General features: G+C 33.2%; 1 protein-coding gene across 2 annotated transcripts; it reads right to left on the bottom strand.

The window, feature by feature from the left end:
* Positions 1-483: 483 nt before the first annotated feature.
* On the bottom strand, positions 484-15,676 carry LOC113774820 (actin-related protein 4-like). Of its 2 annotated transcripts, none has more exons than XM_027319450.1 (21): positions 15,517-15,676; positions 10,897-11,012; positions 10,665-10,756; positions 9,630-9,776; positions 9,468-9,541; positions 8,784-8,864; positions 8,126-8,186; positions 7,846-7,895; positions 7,064-7,118; positions 5,823-5,900; positions 5,659-5,712; positions 4,839-4,892; positions 4,695-4,755; positions 4,147-4,198; positions 3,830-3,896; positions 2,611-2,673; positions 2,450-2,512; positions 1,797-1,859; positions 1,429-1,493; positions 912-980; positions 484-822 (listed from the first exon to the last, which is right to left on the bottom strand). In XM_027319450.1, the coding sequence occupies exons 2-21, from the start codon at positions 10,907-10,909 to the stop codon at positions 777-779; spliced, it is 1,308 nt and encodes a 435-aa protein (XP_027175251.1). In that variant the 5' UTR covers positions 10,910-11,012; positions 15,517-15,676; the 3' UTR covers positions 484-776. The 2 variants fall into 2 exon arrangements, with proteins under 2 accessions (XP_027175251.1, XP_027175250.1); XM_027319449.1 differs by lacking the exon at positions 15,517-15,676 and adding an exon at positions 12,224-12,493.
* Between the last annotated feature and the right edge of the window lie 3,703 nt (positions 15,677-19,379).

The following is a 19,379-nucleotide window of genomic DNA, read 5'->3' as shown; positions in this document are numbered from 1 at the left end:
TTATCCATACATTAATATAATCCAAAAAACAAAAAAAAAAGTTAGTTTTTTTTTCCTTTTATTATCCAACCATGTCCTTGCCTTATATATATAGATATATATATATATATGTTGCATTTTTCTGTTCCTCTTTACCACACTTGCCAATCTAAGAAAGAGCCACGTGTTCTTGTTTGTCTTCGACCAGAGCCAAGAATGCTCAAAACCAAATTTAAAGCAGAAGAAGACGGAAGGAGCTTTAACATTGGCTCAAAACCAAATTTGAGAACATTGGCTTGCATTGGAAATAAAATGGCAGTTGCTTAGACGTTGGAACCAGAGCATGACCATTAGTACATTTTTAGTTGTTGGGAGAAATAGGCTTTAGCTTTTTTCCAAGGCTGCACTTGCACCAAATCATTTCAGACTTTTATTAAATTTAACACGCAGAAATTTAATCCCTCTTTCACTAAGTACTCCTGGAAGACAGCAACAAATCACCCAAGTTTTAAAATGTCAGCGATCGTAAAATTCTTCACGGTGACTTAGATAGCAAGTCAATAATGTTGCTACACGAGCCTAGTACGGAGTATATTACAATCCCCAGTACGTAACGTAATTGTACAACATTAGCAACGATAGGTACAATACATATATAGTACATTGTTGTTTGGACTCCTATAGAGCAGGATATTAAAACCGAACAACCCATACCGTCAGCAAACTAATCGAAGTGAAGTCAGCTCCATGAATTTCTGTCTATCTAATGTGATAATTGACCGCACCAGTAAAGTTCCTTACGGGCATTTTCTTTGAACATAAGAAGCTCCATGTTCCTCGAACCTGTTAATCAAGAGACAAAAGACTTAATATGGGGAGAAAAAAGGAGAAAAGTTTGAGTATTGAGAGGTAGAGTGGATGCAAAAGCTTACTCAGATTTTGAAAACCACATTTGCTGAAAGGAACCAAGTGACGCCAATATACTCCCACCTATCCAAACACTGAATGCGACAAGTTAGTCAACGCTTGGTATGCTAACATGAATGCAAAGAAATATCCTCTTCAATCATAAAGCAGAAGCAATTTGGTCCAAACATGCAACTTCGGAGGAAGCACTGAGGCAAGGAATGCAGGAATGAAACAAAAGCATATCTGCCAGTTACCACCATGATTTACCCTCTCCATATGGCGAATTCCTAAGTGACACGTAACATCAATGCTGTAACCTAATGGCTTTTCTATTGAGCCACCTCCCAAAGAGATGCCGATTTATGTAAGAATTCACAATGTTCAACCAGAAAATTTGGTGCTTGAAGAAATGAAAATAACATGGGAAGGAAAGGACAACAGCAATCTACATCCACCCATCAACACAAGCAGAAGATAGAACACATTGATTTCCTTTTTTCATTTTTTTTAATTTTTTTCCCATCAAGCAAGTTAGTCTACCTGAATCTCCTTTCCGTTGCATTTCCACTTGCCAAAACTTTCACTCTAGCTGCTTGAGGAGATTCCTGCAAACGGTAGACCCAGACATAAGAAAAATCTCAAGCATTAACTAAAACCACTGGACAAACTTGAATTTTCACGTTGCAATAAGCTGTGTATTCTCTCAACATTAAGCATTTGATATCAGAAATAACCAAATAGCCGCATGTCTGATCTTTCTTCCTTCCCTTTCTTTCATCTTTTCCTTCATCACACAACTTTGGGCTTCTGAGTTTCCTTTTTATTTTCCCTCTCCTCTTTTAGGGAGAGTACCAGAACAAGGACTTCTTTTTCTTTTAAATACAGAAATCTGACTGAAAAAAACCTACCTCTAGCAAATCTTTCTCCAGACGTTCCTTTAACTGTTGCATGGATGCAGTGCCACCAGCAAGCTGTGTAAGGTTGAAATCAAATCAGATACTATATGATCCACTCTTCTAAGTACAAGATATGTTTCCTAAAGACAACACAAAAGGAAACTATGCAAATACGATGATCTGGGGGACAGAACAGAAACTTGAGTGGAAGGCATCATCTTTAAGAGTCATTGAGCTAAACAAGCTTAAAAAGAAGTTAGCAAAAGCTAAATATAACAGCAGGAATCCTTGATGTGCATCTGCACTGGAAAAAGGACAAAAAATAATATCCTGCTACTATAGGAATATCATCAGAGTGAAAAAGTAGAAATTAAGTGAGATGTCTGAGTTTGTGGAGAGGGGCAAATTTATTGGGACACAGCCAATTTATGCATAAATACTATGAAGAGAATATATGGGAAGCTGGAAATCCAAGGAAAAAGGGGAACAGCTGCAACATGAAGCACTACATACAAGGTTTACCTCACTAAAATTGCAGAGATTTTAGCTAATCAACAGGGGAAAAAATAATTTACTGTCGACAGAAAAAAAAAAGTCTAGATAACAGCCTTATACATTTTGGTGTAATTAAGGTACTTATTCACATTGAAGGGTTGAAAATTTACCAGTATACTGCTGAAGAGTTCTCTCCTAATATCCACATCACACTTATTTATGCTCTCCAAGACCTGAAGAATTTTAGAAGGATATATTGTAAAAGTAAAAAGAGAATAATGGTAGCTAGATCCCCAGCTCATGGATAAAAGTGCAAAATGACAGGAATTACCATTTGTGGCAGGCCACGAACAGAAGAAGCAGTCTCGGCAAAATTCTCCATACCAGGAATAGTCTGACAGATTAGATCATGTCAGTAAATGGAATTTCAAATCAAACCAAAAGCAATCAAGAGAATTCAAAATGCATCATATGTCAAAAAAACTCATCAGCATCATTTGTCAAAATCCATCATTTGTTTCTCTAGTTATTTGATAATTTGAACCAAGACAGTAGATTAGTTAATCTAAACTCATCAGTATAAAGGTCTCTAAAAGTAGCCCATGCAATGAGGCATATGTTTAGGCAATTCCGGCCAGTGCTAAACAAGTCTAATATAGCAGCAAACCTCATCGCCTCTTGTCTTTATAAGCAAGATTTATTGGACAATGAATGTCCCAACAAATGATGAGAAAGACCTCCTAAAGGCCAGAGCAGGAAACTGCCACAAGCCCTTACTTAATTCTTTGCTAGATGTGCATTTTCAGACCATCTTCATTTTCCAATGGCAATTAATAAAGTCCTAAAAGCCTAGCCAAGAAAAGGATATCCATGTTGAGCCAAACAATTTGAGCTATGATTCTCCAACCGTGCATGGTTTACGAGATCTGCATACTTAAGAATATTCTAATGACGCTTAAATTTCAAAGCAGAGAAGAAAGGTAAAAGTTTAACCTGCATACGTTACGACAAGCTCCACATGTTCTGAGAACATGAAAATAACTAAATCCAATTGGAAGAACTTTTAAGGCTGAAAAATATAAAATTACAAATCTAACTATAAGCTTCAACTCTTAGGGCGGAGAATTGGTCAAACAAATTTATAATTTTTAACATGCATATCATTCAAGGATTAGATTATCTTAGTAAGCTCGTGCTGTGCAATATATATAAGTTCAGGATACTCTACTAATTTTATGTGATGTAGATACTTAAACTATTTGTCAAGTCAGTGAAAGACAAACATGATGAAAATCATAGGGGAGAAGGGAGAGTCGAGAGGTGAAGCATAATGCAAAGAAAAATACATTTTTTTCTTTCAATCTGGGATACATGTACGCTATACTTCCCCCTTGAGCAAAAGCACAAAAATCTCTTAATACTAAGCTCAAAATAATAGCACGTAAAAAAAAATACTCCAAAAGGCTTGCAGATTATGTAAACCTGAAGAGTCAAATTTGCACTCATGATTATAAATGGAAAAGCGGCATAGGAAAAAGTTTCAAAACCACCTGAGCCAAGGATGGGTTGAAAAGAATATCAGGTGCCTTGAATCTGTCGGCTCCAATTTCTATTGTCCTGGATTAATAAACAATGAACTTAGATGAAAAGGAAGTGCCAGTAAGAAAATAGAAGTACAGAGAAAGCTATGAGATGCGGTAAGACCTAGATTATCAATGGCCTTGTTATATATCACCCCAGGTAAATCATGAAAAAGTTAATGGAACAAGAACAACTCATTAAGATGTGTCACTTACAGATTCTAAAAATGTCTGTATCCTGTAAAAAACTTTCAAGATAGAAACAAGGCTTTAATTACAAAACTTACTGTCCATCAGGAAGCTCATAAGATGTCATTGGTATGTTCGAGTATGAACTATCTGAAAAGAATAAAAGACCAAGATTATTTGTAAGTGTTTTTGTTATTGCACTACAATTAACATGATGAAACCACTATAAATAGGAGCACATCTTACATGATCAACTAATTATAATGCATTAGCAAGATTCCTGAACAAAGATAGGAAGGAAGTCGGCAGTGGGTCTGCCGGATTAAATAATAAAGCAAAAGATTATGGCATGTGCTAAAGAGAAGCATTAGGCTTTTTGTTGGATCATGACGACTTGTAATACAGGAATGTTTAAGTTTGCTCTATCCCTGCCAAATTTTCACAAGTGATATTATTGGTAGCTGCCCTTGTTCATGTAGACTTTCTAAGTGCTCAGACTTGGCTCTTACTGTGTCCAGGCTCTCCCCTGAAAAATAGTATGTACACTTTCTATACTCTTCTATCCTAGGTTATATATATTCCCAATAATGAGTCAATAAATGCAAGATCAAATGAAGTTCAAACAATGCACCAAAGCAGTACTAACCATCATATGGAGTATCAGGAGCTCGACATACACATTCTTTGATATCACTAGCAATTACTCTCTGTTAAAAGAAAGTCACAATTAGTAGCAGAAGAAAAAAGGGTACAAGTACAGAATAAATGTAGATTTTGGTCAGTCAGTAACCTGGCAATAGAGTTTGTAACTCTCAGTTGTATTTGGAAAATCAAGATCTACTGTCTGTATGACTCAATGAACAATCCATACAATGTAATAAGAACCACAAGCATAGTAATCAGTAAAATCAGTACAATATTAAGCCTTCAGAGAAAAGAAAGTAGAAAGTAATTACATTAGCTTCAGTTTACAACCTTGTTTAGTATTTACTTTAACAGCATTGCCTATGAAATACATGAGCTTGTAAAATAGTAAATATCTGTAATCACTTGATTCCACACTGGAAATGTCAAAAATATAACCAGTAAGCTTTTCCATTGTTTAAGCTTTTAAGAAGACTTGCTATTTAACATCATAAGCGTAGGTTAAAGGTACAGCCACCGCATGCTTGCACTTCATACACCTGTTAAAACTAAAATAAAGGCCACATTTGTGGAGCTTTTTAAAGATAAAAATAAAGCAGATCGTTCACTGGAGACCAGATTAGCATTTTGCAAGGCTGTACAATGAAATAAAGACACTATAAGACAACATTTAGTATGGCTTGAGGTGGAGTTCATTGTGATGATCACTTCAAAGAAAGGGGAAGAGAGAGCACGTAAAGCAACATTATTGTTAATTTTAGGTACAGACTATCAACTTATTTAGTTACCTACTGCAGAAGGTGGAAGGGGCTTGAAGAGATGGTTAGAAAGAGAAATTTCCAAACAATTTCTCCAGGACCAGAATAATGACTACAATTGTGGTAGTGATATACAAAAAAGAATGAATTCTTAAAATAGGGAGGTAAAATATTAAAAAACATTCATAATATAACAGGAAAAATCACCTGAAATTCTCCAGGCCGAATGTCCTTTCTTTTGAATGCGTAGCGAGGTTTTATCTGAAATGAAAATAGGAGAACCAAGAGATTGTACAAGGAAAGAATAGTCAGATAATCATGATCAGATATTTAAGAGCGTAAAGTATTATTCATTCAGTGAAAGAACTCACAGTAATGCCTTTGCTTTCCAAACTTTTCATCAAGCAATCAGTAAGGAATTCTCCGCCAATAGGAGATGTTGCCACGGCCTATGCAAAAAAATAGAAACTTAGAAAATATCTCTAAAAGACGAAGAAAACTATAAACTGGGCTATCTTCACAAGAATTGGGAAGGTGTAAATTAGAAAGGAATACTCCATCCAAATAAATGCTCATATTAATTGTTTGCAATAGTCTAATGAATTTAGATATCCAGATGTGTACTTCATTCAGTATAACCATTGAACATCCACTAGAAACAAATTGAAAGCAGACAAGCCTTGAGCAAACAGTGTAGGGAAGGCTTTACAGGTTTATTCAAACAGCAGAAACATATGAATGTGTATGTCTTATGCCCACTAGCATGCAAGATATGCCCCTATTGCTACGTGAATCACAAAATTTCAATTCTTCAGACTTTGCCTACAAACAACCCCCCAAAAATGAACTTCAATTCTCCACTTTTTACTGACCAGTAGTTCTTTGACTACAATATATCTCATCTCAGAGCTCCACCTGTATTAATGCTATTTCACCTTTGGAACTCAGAAATCAAACCATGTACTGCAATAAGGCTTCAAGCATCAAAAAAACTAAATTTGTTGCAATACCATCAGGATCCTTCACATTTGCAATGGTTACCATGTGCATATCAATCAACAGTACAACTAGACAACGACCAAGTAAATTTCCAAATTGTGGTAGTTTTGAAGAAGATTTCTCAAATAGTGAGAGTTCTGAAGCAACGCATTCACTGAATGCGTCTTTTAAACAATGCATTCAATAAATGTATTCTTCCAGGGAAAAAATGCATAAACAAATAAAAGAGTGTATTATGCGAATGCATCTTTTAAGGAAACAACACATTCACTAAGTATGTTTTTCACCCTTTGGGAAGAGGTTTGAAAAACACCACCTTTTGGGAATTAATTTTAAAACATCACACCTTTTGGGAATTTCCGAGACAACAACTGGACAACAGAATATGAAACTCAGGACAAAAAGGTATTAGTCAATTAAAAATCCAAGTTGTTCCACAAGAAGTAGCTCAAAAAAAAGCTACAAAAGACATGGATTAACACATTAACAAAATTAAAAGAGGATCACTGGAGTTGGATATACAATGATCTCACTACCAAAAACCTCCAACATAGTAAGGTCAAAGTCAGTGCTAGTATCCATCTGCAGTTTCTACATAGATCAACAGGAGTACCTTTTGAAGTACATATCCATCATGTACGGGAGCAACTGTAGTTGATCCTCCGCCACTGAATCAATTAGCACAACCAATAAGTGCCCATTTTAATCAAGGTCAAATAAGCATAAAATTTAATTGATCGACAAGAAAAAATAAGACAAAAGGCAACTTCATTATGGTAGAAAACAAAATATGATCCAGCACAGTAGTAAAGAGAAAAGAAAACACAAGATCAAGGGATTGTTCTTTTGTTTTCCGCAAAACACTCTAAGGACTACAAATGCATGAAAAAATTAAAGTAAGAAATTATTCCTCAGGAGTTTTACAGAGCTAGGATTGAATTGCATGCTGAAATTACCATGGGACTGTTTTTCTGGTATTTGTGCTTCCCCAGCAAACATTTAACAGAGAAAGTGAAGGTTCACATCTTATTCTTTTCAAGCAAACTCTGCATGACGCTTCTCAAAATGATCCTAAATACTAGACAAGAATGATTTATAGATCAAGAGGTTGTGCTTGTTGAAGACAATTTCTAACAAAACCACCTGAGATACCACTACTTGTCACACCAATATCTGATGTCTGCATCTTTTTACGAACTCCAGGAGTCATAGAAAAGGACGAGAATAAGGTGAAAGAAGTATGCATGCCAAAATATAGAAGCAACGTCTTGGAAATGGGTAAACAAATTTAACATGGAACATAGTAGGATAGTGCGGTTATAACACAAACTAGAATTTAAAATACTGCATTGAACGGACAGTAATAGTAGTTGGCATGCATAAGAAAACTCTTACCTATCAACAACTAAAGAGGTTGCACGTCCAGATGCAAAGGACGTAAGAACCTGGCATTTGAAAATTGCAGTGAATAACTAGCAAAACACAGACAAAATGATTTTTTAAAAGCATATGAAGGGAAACCAGGCATTTGAAAATAGCAGCCAATAATTAGCAAAACATAGACAAATTTATTTCTTGGAAGTATATGAAGGGAAACACTGGCTGTAGCATACTTCATCACAGATTGACATAAATAGCTACAAGTGCTAGTTGGAAACTGAATAGAGGAACTCACTGCATTTTTAGCCAAGAACAATGCCGGAACCTGGTACTTTTCAAACATAATCTCTGCTGACCTGTCAGATGCCTAGTCAGTTTCTTTAGTGCCAGAGATTGGACATAACTTTTCCAAAAGCCAACTCATAGAAGTAACACAGGGACACCAAATAATCTAAAATCACTTTTAAAAAAAAACACAAAACATAGTATTGCATACAAGAACATGGAAAAAGGAGAGCATTCTTGTTTAGAAGAGCATTCTACTTGGGTGCTACAAACCCAAGAAGAAAAGCATTCTTGTTTAGACAGCCACATGGAATACCACCACCTCCTTTCTTATGTCTCTCAAAATTATGGGAAATGGAAGAAAAGTACTTACATCTCAAATAACTGAAATCTCAAAAGAAGAGAGACAAAAATAACCAGAGCTTACCTTGCAAAGACAGACTTATCCACCCATAACCCCCAAAATTATATGAGAAAATTTTAACTTATAAATCAAGCATCACCCCTATATTAGAAAATTAGTAACACTAATCTTTTGGAGCAAGAAGCAAAAGGACCTTCCAGGTCATATGTATGAGAGATGTCATGCAAGTAATAAAACATATAGGCATATAAAGGACTAAAGAAGGATCCATTAAGGGATTCTGAATTTCTGATTATCATCTCACTTTTCTCTCTGCTGTTGAGAATTAGCACATGGCTCAGCAAGCAGCATGGGATGCTCCTTAGGATCAATCAAGAGGCATTCCCTACAAATGACAAAGCAAGTAATAGTATGAATTATGAATTATAATATTCATTGAATGGTAGAGATGGCTGTACCATTCAAAAACAATGCGGAGATGCACAATTAAGGGAAAAAAGGAAAAACACATTTTTCCACAAACAGTGCATGACAATGGAAAGGATGGGATGTATTTATCCATAGCTGAAGACAATACACCAGCACATAAAAGCTCCCCTTTTCTCCTGTCTTCTAGTAAATCTAAAAGAATTCTAGAATCGGAAAACAATTATTGCACAATTATTGCACTAAAGTGGTATCAGTCTGACACTCTGACGATGAGAAGAAGTACAAGATTAGTTACATATGTTATCTATGACCTGCAAGATGAGAACCAAACTATTAAAGATTTGAACAGAGCTGGATGCGTTGAAATTATTTAAGTTGAATTGGCTATTACTCCCTGCCAACATGATATTCATGAATTTTCCCTATTGCTAAGGTCTGATCCATTTAGTAAGCAAACCATTGTTGCATCCCTTGTAACTACTAAGCAGGTGATGCAGCACAGAGATTCCATATGCTTAGTATACAATTTGAACCAAAATGAATATGCAAATTTGATTACTTGAAGGCATGATCCCATATGCTTTCAACAATTTCCCAATCAGCAACTATCCCATCCTTAATTGGAGATAGGACCTGAGAAAATAGAATATCACAAGCTCAATAAGAAAAGAGGTTGAATGTGCAAGCCAAAACCTATCTAAAAGATGTTCTTCTGACTGACCTCCATGTGATCCCGGCGGAATCCCAAGGCTTGGGATCCTACGTATAACTTTCGCTTAGCCTTGGATTTAGAATCTGGAACAGATCCAGAATTCTTGTCTGGATTATCCGGCTCATCAACTTCCATTTGATCAATTGATCCAACAACCTTAAACAATACAAATCTTATGTCAGCTGTTTACTGTGCATCCATTAGACGCCACATTCACCAGTATGTTTTAGAAGCATCAGTTATCCTGTATTTAATCTACATCAAGCTTCACATTCACGATAAAGAGAAGTCTTCATTAAGATTCTAGAACCAATGTAACAACCTGATAAATGATCAAATAGTTGATGCATCATTTTACCAAAACAAGACCCTTATCCTTCAAAGACCCCTCGTGTAGCAATATGGTGAATATCAGAAAAGTGAAGTCCATAATTCTGCCATATGGGCGGCATTTAAAGCTTCAATCTTTAGCATAGATCCCCTTGCAATCTATAGCAAGTTGGCACTTCAATTTTCCTTCCATGCATAAAATCCATTTTATTCGACTGCCTTGTCAAAAAAAATTCTCCTTAAAGAGGCAAAAGAAAGTAAATTGAAGAAAAATTAGCACTATCCACAATGGCAAAAGTAAAACAACACAACAACTTAATCCCCCTGTATATGTTCACAATCAACTTCTTAGGTTGGTCTGTCCTATAGTTAGTTCTTTTTTCTTAAACTGTAGGTTCAGTTCCTTGTAACCATGATTCCACGTTCCAACCTTTAAAATCTCCCAGTGTAAGAAGTTCACATCTGACAAACGAGGACCAAAAGAAAAAGAAGAACGACGACTATCAAAATCAAACTTTAATGGTTAAATTGAGAAGAAACTCGAATGAGATTAACATAAATCAGGTGCAAAAGAAGGTAAAACAAAAAATTCAAACTTGGAGAAAAATTCAGCTCCAGAACAGTAAAATTCTAGCCACATTGCAAAATCATGATAATAAATGCAGTAAATTCGCAAATATATTGAGCTGAAATAGACTACTAGCAATGGCTTACCGAAGGAAAGACGGCTTTGGGAGCATCTTCGCCAGCATAACCAGCTTTGCAAGTGTGTGAGCCTAAGTCCACCACTATAGCTGATACCTCATCTATTTTTTTTATACATAGCAGAGAAAAACGCACATAAATTAAACAAATTTAAACTGGTACATAGTGAAGTCTGTGCTAGCGAGTGCCTGAGCCTGTAAGTGTGTGTTCTACGTGAAAGAGAAAGATAGAACGATACTACCTCCGCCGTACATGGTTGCAAGGCTAAATTGGGCGGAGTTCCGATTTGGTTGGGGAGTTTGGTCTTTGCTTTCTTTGTTTTCGGAGCTTCGTTCTATATATAGAAGACACACACACCTATGCACAGAATAAGATATAAATGGTAAACCACAATTAACATAAGAGCAATATCCAACAATTAACACACACACAGTTAACATAGTTATCAAACTTACATGTCCAATTGTCTAAACTATTCGTATTTGGGAACTGAAACTGTCACCAAAAGATCTAAAGGGGTTAATGGAGACAATGAAACAACCGTTTAGCTAGAGTGGAGTTAATTCCCAAAGCCTTGTGCATTCCTTGAGGGTGTTAAGTATCTTCACAATAACTGGGTTTTGCACAGAGATTTAAAGACATCAAATATGCTTTTAAATAATTGTGGTGAGTTGAAGATCTGTGACTTTGGATTAGCACGTCCTTTGAAACCATATACTAACTTGGTGGTTACTTTGTGGTACAGGTGAGCGTAGTTTTATGCACTATTGTATTTTTTACTTGAGATAATTAAAATCTTTTATCTGGCTCAGCGAAGCAGCCTCTATTCAATGGGAAAACAGAAGTTGATCAACTTGACAAGGTTAACATTTTGAAAACTTTCATCTGTCATTAGGGGTGAGCATTCGGTGCAAATGCGGTAAATCGGTGCGCTGAATTCGGTTTTTTCGGTTATTGCACCTATAGAAATCTAAACCGTTTTCAATTTCGAATTGGGCATTACCGAATTCATGCGGTACCCGATTTCAAATTCGAAAACGGTAATGAATTCGGTCTAACCGAATTCATCTATTATTTAAAAAAAAACCTGCAGCAAATTAAGAGAATATATAAACCAATCTTTATAGTTCAGCAACTACCAACCCCCGCAAGCCATTAGATGTTTCTCTTTTACACATTGCAGAAAATTCATATCCAGAATCCTAGGTACAACTTCTGGAGCCGTACTTTCACTAGATGTGCACCAGAGATTGAGAATCTCCACGGACAAGGAGGTAAAATTTTCATTTTAGCAAGTTTTTTCCTTTTTAATTTTTCTAACGGGTAAAAGGTGGAATTTTTCCCCAAGGCCTTAACTTTTAAAGGCTGCACAACTGGAGAGAGCTTCTTGTGTATAAACTACAAAGCTTATGTTATATAACACCTAATCTAAACTACTACAACAGTTAGAGTTTGCAATTGGAAGCTCAGATTTCGTCCCCTTATCAATTCAGGATAACAAATTTCCTAGTCGATCTTGGCCCATTTTAATGCCAGAGACACAGAGCCAAAAACAGAGGAGCACTTACCTAAGTGAGCCAGAGATGAGCAGTGATGAACCAGCGATGAACTAGTGAGATCTTGGTGCTTCGTCTTCGACACTCGGCAGAGATGAACCAGCACGGCAGGACACAGCCAACAGGAGACGTAGAGCGCGGCGGACTGGCGGAGGCCGGAGAGGCAGAGAGCAGCTTCGATTTGGGAATTGGGACTTGGGACTTGGGAGTGTTAGTGCTGTGAAAGCCGTAGGTGACGGCAGTCACGGCACTATGCAATATTGCAAATTTGCAATGGTTGTTTTCTCACTTTTCAATTTTCATCAGCTGAAGATGAAATCGGACTTTTTCCAAATGAAGTGATTTTGTAATTTTAAATTTACAAATTAGGGCTCCTAAATTATAATACATTCATTATGCTCCTCAATGATTTAAAAATTATTACTAATTTGATCCCCAAATTTATTCATAATTGAACACATTATTTATGTTCAAATCATTTTGTGATTTAATTGGCATTTATTTGATCACTTATACCTAAAATCCTTGGTATATGATTTAAGAAACACATAAAAAGTTATTAATTTAAACTAATTTAGTTAGTAGTTACAATGAATTTATAATTTACAATGATTAATCATAAGTAATATTAGTTACAAACTTACAAATTACAATGAATCAATGATTAGTGATAAGTTACATTAGTTACAAACTTATAATTTATTTCAAATCAAAATAAAACTTAATTACTGGATTTGCAACTCACATGTATTCACTTACACTGCTTAGTTATTTTGTCTATACTTAAAACTTTAAGATTAGTAAATAGATAATATGAACTTTTAACTTATTTGATCACTTATACCTACAATCCTTAGTCTATGATTTAAGGAACACATAAAAAGTGATTAATTTAAACTATAATAAACCTTAGACTGTACAATGGTTAGTAATAATTTATGAATTTATAATTTACAATGATTAATAATAAGTAATATTAGTTACAAACTTACAAATTACAATGATTAGTGATAAGTTATGTTAGTTACAAACTTTTAATTTATTTCAAATCAAAATTAAACTTATTTATTTACATATGTTATTGTGAAAGTCAATACACTAATACATTGATTTGCAATTCATGTACATTCACTTACACTGCTTAGTTGTCTTATCTATACTTAAAGCCTTAAGATTTGTGAATATGTAATGTAAATTTAGAGTACACTAATACTTGCAAGTTATATATTACGCATTCAAATATTCAATAATTCAAACATGAATGATGTATCAAATTACCAATATCTAAATTCTAATTACTAATTATGTTTATTGTTTAATATTTAGTATTATACATATATGTATTAATTATTATCTAATTCTAGCCATGTTACTCATGTATAAAATAATAAGTATTATAGTTATCTTATATTGTAATGTATTACTATGCATTATTGTAGTCATATAACAATTAATAAATACTAAAATAATATAAATATATTGTACATCATTATATATTATTAGAATTATAAGTACATGATATGATAATAATACCATATAGTAATTATTATTAATAACATTTACCTATATAATATAATAAAGTATTAGTAGTATATACTAATACTAAATAGCATTTATCTATATATTATATAATTTTATATATCAATTTGGTATTCGAATGCTGTAATGCGGTACCCGATTTCAATTACCGAATTTTGAATTCGAAATCGGTTATTACCAAATTCATAATCTCATTACCTATTTTATACCATATTAGAATTCGGTGAATTCGGTATTCACCGAATTGGAACCGAATTACCAAATACCCAATTTCAAATTACCGAATTGAATTTGAAATCCGTTATGAATTCGGTACGAACCGGATCTGCTCACCCCTATCTGTCATGTTACTGTAGATTTTTGTATGGATTTCTTCTGTCATGTTAATGAAGGCAGGGCAGCTATTGATCTAATATTAGAAGGAGAAAAGGGAACTCTACACTTGTTTGCACCACCAAAAAACAAATAGAAGTTGAAGTTCAGATGGCTCATAGTAGTTCAGTAGCAAAATGGTACTTGAATTCATTTATAATCCTAAATTTCCAGACGAGTCATAATTCCAATCAGGTCAAGCGGAGTTAAACATATGACAGGCAAAATAACCACTTGATACTTTATTCATCAAGAATTAGCACAACACATCAGAATGTATCATTTTAGGAATTCCAAAATAGGGCGTTGCGTGGATATATCAGCTTGGAAAAACCAACAATATGTTTATTCAGTAAGAATTGTGAGCCTAATTTAGACATTCTTTCATTTAGGAAAAGAAAATATATTTCAGTGATGTCATGATTCAAAAGCCCAGGTCTCATCAACAGCCTGTTAAGAAAAATCCTCCAAATGGTGCGAGATTTCACTTTTGTCATTAGATCTAGTCTTATTAGGGCTCTTATCTCACCAGACACAAGACCTTATACAGTGAAGTGCAGCATATAGTCCTATTCTCTGCACAATAAAGGAAAACTAAATGAGCAGAGTTGCAGAGAGTAACAGAATTTTCCAACAAGTATCCCTCTATAAGGTTTAGCAACTTCATTCTAGCTCCCTCAGCGGAATATTCTAGCTCGCTCTCAGGCAACAAATTCTCATTTCGAAAGAAATTCAGCATCCAGGGTATAAAAAGTTAAAATCCCCAAATTTAACTTCTACACATTTGGAAATTAGCAATTTAGTGGAAAATAAAAGAACTTTGTAAATCTGTTATGCAAGAATTGCTCTTCTTATCCTCAATAGGGGTGTGCATTCGGTGCAAAATCGGTAATTCGGTGCAATGAATTCGGTTATTCGACTTATAGAAATCTAAACCGTTTTCAATTTCAAATTGGCCATAACCGAATTCATTCCGCAACCAATTTCAAATTCGAAAACGGTAATGAATTCGGTTAGTATCTTAGAAAAGAAAAGATTAATCAAACATTTGATAGAACACCTTTCGAGTCTGCTCCATATGAACCACACAAAAGTGAAGTAAAATCTCTACCATATAAGGATGATATGCATCTCAATTGTGTCAAGGTCAAGATTTCCAGTATATTGTTCATAATGCCGACGAAATCAAGCAGTATATTTTCAAAATCCAGTGAAAATCCAACAAGATAACCTAGTAGTAGACAAAATTCTAATTCAACATAATGATTTTCCGATTGCAGAGCTCAATAACAAGTATATCGACTTAAAGCTTGCAAAAAGAATTAATATTTCGAAGCACCGGTGACATATATATACAGGCATATTAAAGAAAACGGAAAAAATTTAAGCCTTACCTCAAGTGGAGTCCTATTGATGATTTCAGAGAGGCCGATTACGTTTTCTTGCGATGGAGCTGTCGGGAGGGAGGTGCTGGGAGTAACGGTGGTGGAAGCTTAGACAAAAGTGACCACCAGGGTGGGTTCAGTGATAGCGAAGGACTTTACCCTAAGGCGCCTGTTTCTGAAAATGGATAATCTTTCATCTTCACACCTTGAACAAGTAAGGCTCTGACTCAATTTCCTGATTTATGCATTTTACGAATTTACTTTAGCCTAAACTCCATTGGAAATTTACCTAGAATTGTGTCTGCCACTAAGACATTTTAGTTCAGCCGTCCATCATGTTTTAATTAGTGTTGGGTATCAATATTTCATCTTGTTTTCAAAAACATCACTGTAGCATTTTGAATCTGAAAAACAAGTCCGTTTGGATTAGTTGTTTTTGGGGTTGTTTTTCAAAAACTATATGAAAAACTTTTACTGTAGATTTTTTTGGATTATTTTTAGAGGTATTTTTGAAACATATTTTTGAATATTTTTAGAATATTATAATTTTTATATTTTGATATAAATATACATTTATGCATTTATAATACATTTATATTTACAAATGTATAAATGTATATTATTATAAATGTATAAATTATAAATGAATATTATATAAATGTATAAATTATAAATTATAATTTTTATATTTTTATATAAATATGCATTTATGCATTTATAATACATTTATAGATATTTATAAATAAATATATTTATATATTCATATAAAAATATATAAATGTATTATATTATATATAATACATAATATAAATATATTTATAAATGTATAAGTGTATATTATTATAAATGTATAAATTATAAATGAATATTATAAGTATATATTATAAATTATAAGTATATATTATTATAAATGTATAAATTATAAATGAATATTATAAATGTATAAATTAATATATTTTAATATATATTAATATTATGTAGAAATGTATTTATATAATTAATATAAATGTATATATGTATTGATATTATGTATAAATGTAAAATTAAAATTATGTATATTAATATAAATGTATAAATGTATTATATTATATATAATACATAATATAAATGTATATTTAAATGTATAAGTGTATATTATTAAAAATGTATAAATTATAAATGAATATTATATAAATGTATAAATTAATATATTATAAATATATTAATATTATGTAGAAATGTATTAATATAATTAATATAAATGTATAATTGTATTAATATTATGTATATTAATATAAATGTATAAATGTATTATATTATATATTATACATAATATAAATGTATATATAAATATACATAAATATTTATATATTATGTATAAATTTACATTTATATAAATGTATAATAGATTATATATTATGTTATATATAATTTATATAACATATAATATTTATGTAAATATATTATGAATATATAAAAATATATTATAAATAAAATAAAATATTTATAATATGTATGTATAAATATATAATATTAGAAATGTATAATATATATAATATACATTATTATTAATATAATTTATGTATAATATACATAATTGAAATAGACATATTAATATATATTATAAAACAAAATTGAATAAATATATTTATAAATATATATATATAAATAAATGTATTTATATAAATATATAATATTTATTTCAATTGATATAATATATATAATATTATACATAATTGAAATAAATATATTTATATTAATATAATATATATAATATACATAATTGAAATATACATATTAAAATATATTAAAATATAATTGAAATATACATATTAAAATACATAATTAAAATATACAAATTGAAATATACTTATTAAAATATACAAATTAAATATACATAATTGAAATATATTTGGAGTTGTTTTTTATATATTGTTTGGATATGGTGTTTTTGAAATTGTTTTTGAAATACACATTTACTGTAGCATTTGGAATGTGAAAAACAATTTTTCAAAAACGGGTGCAAAAACACTCAATCCAAACGGACCATAGGAGTGTCTGCAGGTCGACATCCACTCATCCCTGTTTCCTTTAAAAGATCCAAAACATACTTGCGTTGGGACACAACGATGCCCTTCTTGGACCAAGCTACCTCCATCCCTAAGAAATATCGTAGTGTTCCCAAATCTTTGATTTCAAAGCTAGAAGCAAGACTTTTCTTCAGCCGTTCCATCTCAATTAAGTCATCTCCTGTGAGGATGATATCATCCACGTACACAATGAGTACTGCTATCTTCCCGTCCTTGGAGTGTTTAACAAACATGGTGTGATCACTTTGAGCTTGGATATAGCCTTGATCCTTTACCGACCTAGTAAATTTTTCAAACCAGGCCCTAGGAGATTGTTTGAGACCATATAACGATTTTTTTAGCTTGCAAACTCTAGACTGAAACTTCCCTTCAAATCCAGGGGGAGAATCCATGTACACCTCTTCCTCCAGATCACCATTTAAAAATGCATTCTTGACATCAAGTTGTTGGAGTGGCCAATCAAGGTTTACTGCTATTGAGAGAAGCACCCTAATAGTGTTTAATTTTGCCACTGGAGCAAAAGTTTCAAGATAATCGATCCCGTAGGTTTGAGTAAACCCTTTAGCCACCAATCGAGCTTTGTACCGTTCCAATGTCCCATCGAAATTATACTTGATGGTAAAGACCCATTTACACCCTACCGTCTTTTTCCCTTGTGGCAGGTTTGTTATTTCCCATGTTTGATTCTTCTCAAGAGCATACATCTCTTCTTCAATAGCCTTTCTCCACTCTGGAACTTGTAATGCTTCCTGTACATTCTTTGGAATTTCCACAGAAGAAAGTTGTGAAGTAAATGTCAAGAAGGTAGGGGATAACTTTTCATAAGAGACATAGTTAGTCATAGGGTGTTTGGTACAAGAACGCACTCCCTTTCGAAATGCAATAGGAAGATCCAGATCAGCAATCTTTGAATCAGAGGAAACTTTATTTGATGACTCAAAAACATCAAAAACTGCCCTAGGTTCGGATTCCTTGTTGTGAAGAGAAGGGGGAGCTTTATCTTTTCCTCGATGATTTTTCCTGACGTAGGTTTTCAAGGTTTTTTCAGTTACATTCCCATCTCTTTCACTAAGAGAATTCGACTCTGTTATTGGCACTAAAGACAAGAGATCCTCTTCTAATCCCTGATCAATTTTTTCACGTTTTTCAAAATTCTTTTGACGGGCAAATTGAAGAGTGTCATTTGATTTTTCAGGATTATTATCTTGAAAAGATTCTTGTTGAGGAAATTGTGCTGTAGATTCTTCTAAAAAATCAGAAAAATCAATTCTCCTATCAACAAAATTTTGATCAGAAATTTGATTTTCAATACGAAAAACATCATCATCTTCTACAGGTTCTTCTACATACCGAGTCCCCCCCTGAAGAGGATCTCCAAAGAAAGGTTTATCTTCAAAGAATGTTACATCCATGGTTACAAACATTTTTTTCGAAATGGGGTCAAAGCATTTATACCCCTTTTGCGTGGGTGCATATCCAACAAAAATGCATTTTCTTGCTCGAGGGTCTAACTTACTTCGACCTTGTTCATGATTGTGAACAAAGGCTATGCACCCAAACACCTTTAATGAGACTTCATATGCTAATCGAGACATGGGATAAATTGTTTTGAAAAAATTCAGAGGAGTTTGGAAATTCAAGGTTCTTGAGGGCATTCTGTTTATGAGATATGTAGCAGTTAAAATTGCTTCGCCCCATAGATATTTAGGAACATTTCTTGAAAAAAAGTAATGCCCTCGCCACTTCTAAAAGATGTTTATTTTTTCTTTCAGCTACCCCATTCTGTTGTGGGGTATCATTGCA

This window comes from Coffea eugenioides, chromosome 6 (genome assembly GCF_003713205.1).
Source record: "Coffea eugenioides isolate CCC68of chromosome 6, Ceug_1.0, whole genome shotgun sequence".
NCBI lineage: Eukaryota > Viridiplantae > Streptophyta > Magnoliopsida > Gentianales > Rubiaceae > Coffea > Coffea eugenioides.
Note: the sequence above shows the minus strand (reverse complement) of the source record. Positions and strands in the feature narration are given on the sequence as shown.

What these genes read in the sequence shown, in the direction of transcription:
- LOC113774820 (XM_027319450.1), bottom strand. An exon ending in TCTCAACAGCAGAGAGAAAA is followed by an intron (nt 8,187 to 8,783) that starts GTGAGATGATAA and finishes GGCATCTGACAG; the next exon opens with GTCAGCAGAGATTATGTTTG. An exon ending in TGTTCTTGGCTAAAAATGCA is followed by an intron (nt 7,896 to 8,125) that starts GTGAGTTCCTCT and finishes TTCAAATGCCAG; the next exon opens with GTTCTTACGTCCTTTGCATC.